The sequence below is a fragment of the Chenopodium quinoa genome, unplaced genomic scaffold (genome assembly GCF_001683475.1).
Source record: "Chenopodium quinoa cultivar QQ74 unplaced genomic scaffold, ASM168347v1, whole genome shotgun sequence".
In the NCBI taxonomy this organism is placed as follows: domain Eukaryota; kingdom Viridiplantae; phylum Streptophyta; class Magnoliopsida; order Caryophyllales; family Amaranthaceae; genus Chenopodium; species Chenopodium quinoa.
The window spans coordinates 4916291-4929737 of record NW_018743920.1 but is presented as its reverse complement, the minus strand read 5'-3'; the positions used below and the strand labels follow the sequence as shown (position 1 = coordinate 4929737).

Here is a 13447-nt window from a genome sequence, read left to right as displayed (position 1 = left end):
TAGTTTTTTTTTTTTTAATTATTAAAGATTTACTTTTTCTTCTTTGATATTAAGTGTCAAATTTGTTTAAACATGGTAACTTTGTTTGTAAATTCTATAACAATAAAATATATTATCGAGTTGCTCACGTGCTTATTGAGTCAAATTCGAGTCGAGCTAACTTGAGCAGAGTTTTGACCGAACTTTGACCGAGTCAAGTTCGAGTTGCTCGCAACCTGTTCAACTCAATTAGCACCCTACTTTGCAGTACAAGTATCACATGTAACATAAAGGTTAAAAACAGAAACACTAGCAATAATCCAATAATGCACAAATAATTTCTGATCGCTTTGCAGAGGCGGGGCTATAAATACTAACACTGAAAGTGGCCCGGTGCAATTTTGTTGAATTATGACCTAAAATTAATTTTTTAAGGAAAAGTATGTTACTAAATTAAAAAGTCGGGCCCTTTTATAGTAGTTTCACTTAGGGCCCTGTGCGGTCGACCACCCTGCACATGCTCAGAACCACCCCTGTCGCTTTGTCGGGCCAGTCACTCATCAATCTATAACCACTTATTCTACAGTGGGATACAATAATAATATGCTACTCCGTATGATCTGATCTAATGGAATTAGATATTTTTAGACCTTCATATTGTGTGGTTCTCCTTGGAATAATGTTAATTAATCTTGATTGCTACGAATGGTACCTTTAATAAAAGATGATACTATATGTAGACATAATTTTAAGCTTGTAATAAACTTTTAAGAATATGTGCATTACTATTGAAGTTGGTAGGCTGTCAATTATCAAAATTTATTGATTATTGTGACTTAATTTAGATTGTTAAAAAGTCTTGCAAGTTTATTGAGTTGGATCATGACCTGTTTTGTACAATGTGCAAAAATTATACGTAGTATTTTTATAGTTATATCTTTATAGGCCATATAGTTTACCTTATAATGCACGTAAAATATTAATTTGACCTTAAATGACCTTTAAAATGTGTGTGGGGGCGTCACTAGCTGCCTCATGTAGTCATGTGTGCCTCATATAATATGCATATGGGTTAGCATTTCGCTAGTATTCAACATTTCTACAACATACACTAACAAAGGTACAGATACAACAGTTTTTTTTGTTTTTTTTTTTTTTTTTTTTTTTTTTCGAAACAAGACTTCATCACGTAGTTGGCAAGGGATTTATCTTAACCTCGCCACAAGATTGAATTCTCAAACGTTAAGGTTTCTTACCCACCCACACCCCCCATTCCACCTTATAAGTGTAACTCGGAAATATTGGACAAAAAAGCTGCGGTAAGGGTTGAGTTTAATCAGGGTCCTACTTGTCCGAACTATAGGAAAAAAGCAATCAATAGATGATAGTTGAAATCTAGTTATTGTAGTTTTATACAAATTATACTTATCTACTCGGCTACTCCATAAACCTTCCCTAAGAACACTAGCATATTACAAATACTCCGTAGTTGGCTTACTCTCTAAATACACTTAGAACTACATCCCAACTACTTTATTTGGGTTGAAGTCCGAGTACGGAGTAATTACTAACCCAAATTTATTTAGTCCTCAAATAGTTATGCTGTTGGGCACCCCCCTACAAGTAACTCCTGGCTCCGAGCTAGGAGCCATAAGCTCGTAAGGGATTACCCCAGCACCACACCTGTTCCTAAGGCTAGGGTCCGCGTTCCTCCTATCAATCTCTTTCTCTATCCTTCTCATCTCTGAAGAGAACTCGAAAAACTTTTCAACAATCACAGGGTCCCCAGTCCATGTTGAGGGCTGTGCTCGCTCCCCAAGGTACTCCTCATCAGGGGAGTGAGTGGAAAGGGTGTCAATCACAGCGATAAACTTGCTCGTCTGTAGGACACTGGGGAGTGCAGATAGGTAGAACCTCTGGGGGTCTGAGATAAAGCTTGCATACTCGGGATCATTCTCATCAGGGATCAAACGACGCATCAAAACAGGCCGGTTTGGGATGTACCCTCCATAAGGGTACTGCCCGAAGTTCAGAGCAGCATGCTGGGCTGAGCCTAACCATACCAACGTCGTGATAATTCTCACAAGGTCATCTGTATTGTTTAACTCTGGCCACCAGCTTGCATCACTCACATCAGCATGACCGACACTGACAGCCTCATAATACCAGGCCTGAAGCTCCCTATCATCGGCCACTAGGCTTGGATCCTTGTAGTAATGGCTCACATAATCTCGAACCCAGTTTTCAATGGCGTCCCAAATCAGTAACCCGTCAGCAGCATATGGATAGTCCTTGATCAAAAGCCTCAGTCCGTGTGGCTGTGTGCTGTCTGGTACTGCAATTCCTCTGAGAATTACCATTGTAACAGAAAGAAATGTTAGACACATAACAAAGATTCAGTTGGAAAATAAGTTTTTATAATGCATGTATATTATATTACCTTCGGACAAGTTCCAAAGGGAGGCCTTCCAAATCAAAGCGCCAATCCTTATAGGCAGCTGCACTCATCTCCATGCTATAGCGCCCAGGGGAGAAAGAAGACTCAATAACACCATCCGCATTGATCAAGCTTTGCCGAGCTAGAGCATTAATATGCAATGTGTATCTCATATGTGGCTCCAAGAGCTTGTAAATAGGATGCATACAGCTCAATTGCCTGTGGGCTGATATGATGAATGGTTCCAGTGATGCATGTGTCCGCAGCCTAAATTTTTATATCAAATCAAAATTAATCAATATAGGATCTTGACATTTTGGAAAGCAGATAATTTTGTGATCGAGAAATTTAGCTTAATTTTTTTCCTCTACAAATAAGTATATACTACAGGTAAGATATATTCTGACAAGTTTCAATAATGTTCAAATAATTATGTTGGATCAACCATAGTTCAATTCACATCCAATACATGAAAATTCTTACATGCACCCGAGTACAAATAAAGCTAGGTGTACCAAGAGTATATTTTTTACTCAATTTCTTATTTGGAAGTCTCGAAATGCTCAACAATCAGTAAATGTGCAAAATTATACCATTGACTCTAGGCGTACCTTGGTGCATAGCACATAGAGGTGTTGAAATAAGTTCTGACTAATTCCATTAAGTTAATTATAGTTTGGTTGTTTAAGAATTCCTTACCAGTGATGAACAAGTTGGTGTACGCCTGCATCATTGGAACAGACATGAGCCTTGGCAAGCTGCCAAATCCAGTTACTGGTGGCATCCTCTGGAGGACTCACTACCCTTTTCGACTTTGAATTAGGTCCAGATGGTGGCAAACTTAGTTCAATGGCAATTGGCTTAAGAGTGCCAAGTGAGGTCAAGAAGAACACAGTTCTAGTAGCATAAGCCTTCCGGCCATCCAGGGCATTCAGTCGCTCCAGGAATGGCAAGTATGTGTCATGATAGTCCACAATAAATAATCTGTTTCCGTCCAAAGCCTGAGAAGACATGACCAAGTTTCACAGCATAAGCAACTGAACATGAGAATGTTAGCTAGACATGGTAAAATCATTACTTATATCATACCTCTTGCACTGACATTCCATCTAAGTAACCGACAATGTGCTCTTCTGTCAGGGCAGATTCTACTGGACCATAAGTTTCTGGGTCGAGCTTGCTAACTGGAGGAAAGGACTGCATCCTCTGGATACTAGCAGGGTTGACACCAGCTAAAAATTGTCGAGCAAATTCATCATCTCGCATCCAGGCCAATTTATCCTCTGGATATCAACCAAGCATTACATTAGCAAAATTATACATAATATAATCAATATGAGCAGGGTCAAAGACAATGGTAGGTGTAACTTACTAGATACTATAACTGGGGTGTCGAACTTAATTAAGCCCTGGCTTGTGGCCTGGATTTTGTGAACAACTTGGGGCAATTTTTTAACAAGTTCATCATGCAAACCAAGGTTATTCAGAAGCAAGCCTTCACTGAAGAGGCTGTCAAGGTGCTTGAACCCAGTGAAATCGTGCTTTGAAGAGATGTTGGTCGTCAAAGATGGTAGCAAGTTGTGAAGAACTGCTTTAAGCCTGCAGAAAGAGAATGTTCCTGCCTTTGATTCCTCGAATTGTTCGTCCCTAGGAACATATATTGGTAATGGCCTCTCCACACGGCTCTCATAGTTCATATCTAGGTAGTATTAGAGAAAAATCACATTTAGCGCCTTATCCATCATAAATCTAAACTTTATAAGCTATATTTCAGGTATCATTCAATTTCACTCATGTTGTGATGAATCTAACAAATCAAGATTCAGCGAGAATTAAGCATACTTATTAGTTCTTGAATCATCTTGATAATTTTGTACAAACACGTCGTGATACAGTTTACGGAACACTTATTTTACACCTTACTCATATAGTATAGTTAATCTTAACCAAAGAATTATGACTTTCCATAAACCTCTCTGCCTACAGGGTTGCTTTAGACTAATTTTTCATACTTCATTCTGATTAAACTAAATAGTTTCGATGATTGAAGTTTTAAACTAAACTACTACTAAATGCATAAGGCTAGAGATTATACTAACCAGTTTCCATAGGAGGTCTGCCAGTACGACACCGTCTAGGGTATGGAATCTTTTCGCCACCAAGTATTGGGCGGGCAAATTCGCCTCCTTTATCCGGGTTACCCAAGTCATTATATATATCATAGTCATAAATCCTGTCTGACATTTTTCTTTCTCCTTTGCCATTGCCCCTTAATTCTTTCAGCTCCTTCTCCCTAAGAGCTCTGAGTCCTGCTGGAGTCTCATGGGGTAGATAAGGCTGCAGCCACCAAAAATATAAAATAAATCATGTTAGTGATCACGGAACTAACATTTCCATAAAATAAAAAATGGTTATGATATCCAATGTCATGACAAAATCACGTGTCAATCGTTGTTATTAATACTAAATCAACAGCTAATAATGTAATTTATCTAACCTTTTCTTACAAGTTATCTTTAAGATTGCATATATCATATTCCTGAAAACAAATAAGATCGCATCGTTCTATGATTATGAAGTACATAAAACTGAGAAAATTTTGTCCCCTCATCATGAGTGTTAACCCCATTGGTGTGGTTTGTGCAACTTGGCATTGCAAGAAAAAATAGCAACTAAGTGGGGCTTATGATGGATGAAATTTGGAAACAATATGTTTTGGTGGGAGATTTTCCATTTAAAAAGTGGTCACAGAGATAATTTAGTGGTAAAATGATATAATGGTGCCCACAAAAACATGAACCATCAAAGATATTTTACATGAACAATAAAGAATTAAAACGTGACTAAAAATGATGCTTTACACTATATTACCATCAACAGCACCACAAAAGCTAAATCATGTTACATAAAGTAAAGATTTTAAAGTATCCCAAGCTTTTGAACCCTTTGTTGAATATTCCGATTTTGAGAATGATTCTTGTCAAAGTCTAATTCTGGTAGTTTCTGCACTTTTTTAAAAATAAATAAATAAATAAAGTGTCCGCGTGTTGTTTTTAAAATGTAAGCTTTATTATACCACTAAATGACGGGCATTTTATCATGCATTTCTAATGCTTAATTAGGATCAGAAGGATTGTATATATCATTTAATCATTATCAAAATAAGTTACATTCATCAGTAAATCAGACTTTAAAAGGAAATCCACGTCAATAATTACTCTAGTTATGAATAACAATAACAATTGTCCATTGGTACTTTTGCACCTCATGGTTATATTAGATTGTACCAACATAAGATCTTAAAGTATCAATAGGCTTGTTGGTATTTTTAGACACTATGTTGACAGTCTTGACACAATAATTATAACAACATGAAGGTTTAAAATATCAACATATACTTGTTATTGTCATAAATAATTAGAGTATTTATAAATTCAGACACTTGTTCTAAGTACTCCGTATTTCACCCAATTCTTTTTTTTTTTCTTTTTTTTTTTTTTTTTTTTTTTTTTACTTGAAAATATTCACCTAACTCATACAAGTGGATGATATTAATACGATCGAGCAAGTCACTCAAACATACTAGTTATCTAGGAAATAGAAGTTACACTAGTCAATATTTTCTATTTCGTGAAAATCAGAATTCATGTTCAACTAATCAGAAGATATTGTAAGCTTCCCTAGTTTTGACATCTGATCTGAAGATGTAAATATTATATACATTCCAATTTCCAAGATTACACATTCAAAAGAAACAAAATTTAATTTTGACAAGTAAGATCAAAAGTCAATGGATGTATATTAAAATATCAAAGCCACTACCACTCACACGTATTATTGGTTGCATGTCACTTTACAGTTCTCAAGATGCTAAGAAGTAGAGTATTCAATAATTTAATACAAGGTCATGAAAATGATTCGATTTAATTGTATAACTGTTATACATATGAACAGTAAACAACTTGTGAATCGACCTAATTGTGTAATCTCATTTATTGTTACACCCGTCATTTCATGTTACATAATCACTTACTCACTTTAGCCATCACCCACAATATTCGTGAAGTATTAAAAAAAAAATCCATAAATTACTACTCGTACCCTATAGCTTTTAGTAGTATATTTTAAATGCCAATGAAATAACTAGTAAATAATTTAGAATGGAACGAGCACGCTAATGAACATCGATGACTAATCAATTACCTTATTATGGAAAAAGATCCTCTTGGCTTGAATATTTTTGAAAGATTGAACCCAAGAATTGCAGGGGAAATGAACAGGGCCACTTGCAAAACCTTCAATAGTAATACTCTCTAAGAAAAATTCTTGTTGATGATTGTTGGTAATTAAAATTGCTCCTGGTAAACCAAAATTGGAGTCCACCACAAATTCAGCCAAATAATTTACTCTTTCAGTCTTCAAATTTGATTTCTTTGACCAATCTTTCAATACTGCCTCCCCACTTTTCTTTGGTCCTCTTGCTCCTAATATGCCAAAATTAAACCATATTATATAACATAAATTAATATTCAATAATATCATAAATTACGTAGAGTATATTATTAGTTTCCTCAATCAATTTGCATGCTTATCCTGTATATATATAATTTATTTGCATGATATACCTACAATTATATACTAATAAGATTATCATATAATAATGTTTTTGGAATTAAGTAGCTTAGTTTAATAAAATAAGCAACTTTTATGTAGAAATACCTGCCATTAATGTTACCTAGTGAAGCATAATATGATTAATATCATATGCACGTTCAATAATGTCGTGCTACATTAAAATAACTAAGCATTTTGCCGTGACTCAACCTAAAGAGGAAAGTCAGAAAGTAGCATGCCTTTTTTACCGTCACCATATCTACCCAAATGGACATACTCCGTACATTAAATTAACTATAAACGAGCATTTAATCTTTAAGCATACTTTTACCGTCTAAAAGCATCACAAAGAACAATAACGTAGACAAGTATAAACAAACATTTTTATGTATACTTAATTTTTTACTGCCTAAGACAATAACATAGACGAGATAGATTTTGTTCAATGATTAATAGTATGATCAATAAAAGTGAAATGTAAAATATAAACAGTAATTATCTCGTAAAAAAAGTCAAATTAGAACGAACATTTAAAAACAAAGAGGAAATATGTATGTAGTCAAAAGCGCAAGGGCAATAACATAGACAAGATTCCTTACATTCAATAATTGAAATGATGATCAAGAAGTAAAATTAAAAAAGGTAAAGAAACATACTTGGATCAATATCAGTGCTAACAATCTGAAGAACAACATTTCTGCCAATCTTATCAGAAATATTATCAAAATGTTTAACAAGAGCTTCCTTCAAATCTTCCTTAATCTTGTTTCGAACAGTAACAACAGCTCTAACCTTGATCTTAGCATCACCAGAATCATTACTATCATTGAAACCCAGATCAGACGGCTTAGATTTTTTGATCAAGTAATAATCTTCACTAATTGCAGCAACTGGTGTGACAGATAATCTTCTTCCCCTGAATTTTTTTCCAGAAACAGAGCATCTTTTATTATTGTTGATTTTTTGGGTTAATTTTGTGGAAGAAATAAATGGGGATTTTTCAATAATTGATGAACATAATATTTCTTTTGTTCCTGCCATTTTTAGAAAGATTTGATTTTTTTTTTATTTTTTTTTTGGGTGGGAGGATTTTTGATGAGGTGATCTTAGGAAAGAATGGGGGATGAAGTGGAGATGGTGGGAGTGTTTATATTGGAGAGAGAAAGAAAGAAAAAAGGGGTGAAATAAATTTATAGTCAATGAGGAGAAAGGTCTAGTCAACACGTTTGGTTTTGCGAGTGTAGTGTATGAAAATTATGTTTTGAATGAAAAATTACCAGTAAAAAAGTTGGTAAATTTGATGTGATGTCATTGGGGACAATTAACGGTTGGGGGTTACCACTAAATTATTACGAGTATAAGTAAAGTACTCCGTTTTAAATTTTCTTAAATCAATTACTTCCTCCGTTTATATTTTAGGAAAAATTGGCCGTAATAATCCGATTTTTGTCTCTTTCGCCCAAATTAATATCACGTTTCGATAATTTTTTCATAATCCAACCTTTGACGTCTATCCGCTTAATATATATGGTCTCAACCGGTCATGTAACTTGTTATAACAAGTTACTTGACACTTGTCCGCCTGTGATTGATCAAAAAAATAAAAATAAATAAAATAAATTTTAAAAAAAGTTAATTTTTTAAGAAAAAATTAAAAAAATAAGTAATTATTTAACAAAACCAACCCACCAGCCCAAGCCACCCTCCCTGGGTTTGACTCCCCTACCTCGCGACTTTGGCCACCCAAACCCTCAACCCCTGCGTCGGCACCGGCGCTGTGCTCGAACCCCTCCCATGAACCTCCAACCCCCCTCCCTCTCTCCCTCCTCCCCCCACACGAAAACCTAGGCAGCGTTTCGAAAAGCATTAGCAAGCCATAAAACCATTCCCCCACCCTCAAAAACCCCTTCTCCATCCCGATCCCAATCCCCCTCCCTTTCCTCCATCCCAATTCCTGCACCACTCCCCTTCCCCCGTCCCGATTCCGGCCTCCCTCCCCTTCCCCCAACTCGAGTTCGGCCTCCCTGACCTTCCCCCGCCCCGATTTCGGCCTCCCTTACCTTCCTCCACCCTGATTTTGGCCGCCCATCACCACCCACAATAGCTACGACGACGACACATCTTGCGCCGCGAGCTTCGATCTCACAGTTGCTGCAATTTGACGGATAATGCGGTGGCTAGGGCTAGGGTAGAGGCCTAGAGAGTAGGGGGCGGACTGGGTGGCTGCCCAATTTTTTTTTATTATTATTAAATTTAATTTTTTTTAAAAAAAACATTTAAATTTTAGACAAATTATATGGTGACACGTGAAACCCAAACCCATTTTTTTTTATCTATATAACAGGTAACCGATCACTTGGGACCATTAGAAGCGGGTTGAGTATAAAAGTCGAAATATTAAAAAAAAAAAAAAAACAATTAAAAGGTGGGATCATTTTGGGCGGATGAGGCAAAAGTCGAATCATTCTAGGCAATTTTCCTTCTTTTTAATTGCATGACTTTTCTTAAGGAAATTTCGGATTAATTGCATCACTTTTCTTTTTAGTTTACCATCTCTCTCTATCTTTCTCTTATCACATGGGTCCATTTTTTTATTCTCTTTACCTCTCTCATCTCCGATCCAAAAATTGTCTAGCAATAATCCACAATTTGCAAAGTGATGTAACTAAAAAAACACGGAAGAAATATTAAGGATATGATGAGAGAGTGTACATGTAAAAATGCCCCATTTTATTACCATGATAAAACAAAAAAATTGAAAATCAAAGGTAAGTCAACAAAAACAGTCAGTTAGCATGACATTTTTGTAACAAAATTACTCTCTCCGAATTTAATAAATCGTGCTATTACTCCAGTCACAGAGTTTTAGAAAAAATAGTAGAAAAACATTAATCTAAGTGGGGTAAGTTGAAGAATAAAAAATCTGAAAAAACAAAAGTGGAGCAATTATTTAAATACAGCCGCGAAAGAAAAGTGGAGCAATTAATTAAATACGAAGGGAGTAACATTTGTAGGACCTGACCTTGCTCGTTGTTATTGAACTTTTATTAATTCAATATGTATATTAATTCATTATATTGTTTCATATTGTAAAACTTTCGATTAAGTTGGATTGAATCATAACTAAAATAAGATTATATGATCTATGTTATATGCACTCAGTCACTCATGTAGTCAGGTACACATAAAGGTAGGTACATCAAAGGGTAGTTTTTTTCTCATTTGACTTTTTTTTTTTGTTTAAAATGAGCAAAAAAAATTATTAAATGAATAGAAAATACCTTTTAGATACACCGATATAACTTTTGAATGTGTTAGTTGGCCAAATATATAAAAGAAGAATAAAAAAAAAAAAAAAAAGGAAGTCAAACACAATAACATTCTTAAAGGACGTGGAAAATCTAAGTCCCATCAATTTGGCTGCAAAAATGATCATCACTAATTCACTATATTTGATGAGCTCCTTTTTTTTGGGCTTAAACTTCTGCGAAATCACTAATAAATAAAGTGATACAAACTTTGAATTCTCATATTGATACAATGGAATTATGGAATAGGTAGTCAAATACTTTGTACTTGTACTATTATAGTTGAATTGATGATTAAGAATATACAAAGTACTAATAGTCTTATTCTCTTCCCTCAAAAAAAAAATCTTATTCTCTTTAATTACATATACATAACGATTTTCAAATTTAAATTGCGTTTATGTCCCCCACGGAACTTCTTCCTACGAGACGGTGCTTGGAATTGAAAGTGTCACGTATGTAAAAAGCCACCTCCATCATTTGATAAGCCTTCTTTCTCATAGTGTACCCGACCTTTGATTAGTAATTGTCGAGTGAACGTATTACATATATGTGCACCGGCCTAGCTCTATGTATATACTTGTTACTTGTACTATGAGTCTATGATAGTCAGGGGTCATCTAATAATTTGCATCGAACCGTCTTGTCTTTTATTATGGTAAGTATTCTATGTTTATCTAAGCTAGTTTATGATTTTAGCACGACTCATTTATTACAAAGTTATTTATTACTTTCTTCGTTTTTCTTTTATGACACCATAAGGACTTTTACACTATTCACATAACTTTATTTGACCCTCTTTTATGATTTATCCATGATGAAAAATATAGTCGTGTGGCATCTAGTTAGATTTGCTTCTAAATCTACTTTCAAATATCAACTTTTTATACTACCTCCGTTTTTTATTATCTGCAACAACCGTACCGGTTGCGGAGGCCGAGGTAAAAGTTCCTAAGCATGATTATTGAAATACAAGGGCATTACTTAACCACTAATCCAATTAAAAAAAAAACAAAAATTTATCAAACCACTAAAACCCAGCCACCACCACAAACCCAGCCACCACCAGCACCACGATCCCAGTCACCACCACCACCACAAACCCAGACCCACGCCACCCCACGAACCCAACCCACGCCACCCTACAAAACAACCCGCGCCATCCAGCCACCACCACGAACCAGACCCACGCTACCCCACGACACCAAACCCACACAGCCACCACCACGAACCAGACCCACGCCACCCCACGAAACCAAACCCCACGAAACCATTACCTTCTCTATCATCAATTAAAGCTTTATTTGGTCAAATTTAACCATTAAAATTCTAGATCTAAAATTTTCATGGTTAAATTTGACCATAAAACCTTCAAATTTGAGCTTTAGTGACAAGAATGAAACAAAAGGAGAAGGAAGAGAGAGAAAGCGGAGACGGCGACGACGACAAGCATGACACTTATAGGGCGACTTCCGGCGAAGGTGGTGGTTGAATTTGAGGGGAGATGAACAAAGAGAGGGGGAATTTATGGGTAGATGTAGATAGAGTGGAGATCGGTACGGTGGTAGTAGTGGTGGTGGTGGTGTTTGCCATTGAAGGTGATGGTTGAAGGAGATGGTTGAAGGAGACGGTGAGAAATAAGTGAGAATGAAATTGGGGTTTTGGGGTTATTAATCATAGTTAGCTTGTAGGTTAGAATATAATCAGTTTTTTTAAGGGTAATATTGTAATTTTACACTTACTAAACTTACTAAAAAACGAAAAAAAAAAACTTGTTGCAAATAATATGAAACACCTATTTTTGGTAATTGTTGCAGATAATAAAAAAACGGAGGAAGTAATTTTTATAACAATATAATTAAAGATTATAAGCTAAAAGTAATACATTAAGTGTGAAACCCTTCATGCTGCAATAAAAAAAAAAAACAAAAAAAACAAAAAACAAAAAAAAAAAGAAAAAAAAAAACGGAGGAACTATGTAGAAATAAAAATGAAAATAATGAGTAGTGATGAAATTTTAAAACTAATATTTACATTGTTTCTAAAAACTCACTTTTTTGTTTTAAACTTCGATTCACTTTAAATTTATTGAATTTTGATATACTCTTTCACTATCTTACACATCTCTCTAATTTTTAAAAAAGATTTTATAGTGGTGAGTCAAACTTTTTAAAATGAAGAAAGTATTATTATAAAATATAAATTGAACATATATATTAAAAATAAAAATAAAAAATCAATACTAACAACCATTTTTATGCATACTAGGCAAGTAAGTTGGATAACTATGTAAAGTTGTAGATAGAAAACAACAGTGACGTATCCAGTAAGTCAGAAGTGTAGGTTCGAAATAATCAAATCATTCATAGTTTTTTTTATGCGGCCTGTTGTACCGTGCGGCAGGGATTACTTGAGTTACTCGGTCAGGGCCGGGGTTACTCGAGTTGGAGGTTACTCAAGTTACTCGGCCAGGGGTTACTTGAGTTACATCTGACCGAGTAACCCCTAACCGAGTAACCCCTGACTGAGTAACCCCTCAAGTAACCCTTGACTGAGTAACCCCTCAAGTAACCCCTGACCAAACTCCTTAAGTAACCCCCGACCGAATTACTCCCCCCTGACCGAATGCCTTAAATAACTCCTAACCGAGAAACTTGAGTAAACTCTGACCGAATAACTCGAGTAACCCATGACCAAGTAACCCCTAACTGAGTAACCCTTGACCGAGTAACTAGAGTAACCCTTGATCGAGTAACCTCTCAAGTAACCCTTGACCAAGTGAGCCCCTCGAGTAACCCCTGTCTGAACCCCTCAAGTAACCCTTGATCGAGTAACTCGAGTAACCCCTAACTGAATAACTCGGTAACCCCTAACAAAATAACTCAGGTAACCCCTGCCACACGGTGTGGCCTACTGCACCAAAAAATTGCTGCAAATCATAAGATATATAGCTCCTCCGTTTTTATTAATTGCAATGTTGGTGATTTTACGCTTAATTACCAATGCACATTCTATTACTTAAATATCTTAAATTATATTTTTGTAAAATATATAAAAAAAAAATTGATATCAAAAAGTTTTTTTCGTGACGAGCCTAACAAGATCTCAC

General features: G+C 35.5%; 1 protein-coding gene across 1 annotated transcript; it reads right to left on the bottom strand.

Annotated features, from left to right (window-relative positions):
* Nucleotides 1-1337: 1337 nt before the first annotated feature.
* On the bottom strand, nucleotides 1338-8390 carry LOC110688078 (linoleate 13S-lipoxygenase 3-1, chloroplastic-like). Its single transcript, XM_021864758.1, has 8 exons — nucleotides 7687-8390; nucleotides 6620-6900; nucleotides 4516-4753; nucleotides 3789-4115; nucleotides 3506-3699; nucleotides 3116-3417; nucleotides 2420-2683; nucleotides 1338-2325 (listed from the first exon to the last, which is right to left on the bottom strand). Exons 1-8 carry the CDS (start codon nucleotides 8069-8071, stop codon nucleotides 1569-1571), a joined length of 2748 nt encoding a protein of 915 aa, XP_021720450.1. The 5' UTR covers nucleotides 8072-8390; the 3' UTR covers nucleotides 1338-1568.
* Nucleotides 8391-13447: the final 5057 nt, after the last annotated feature.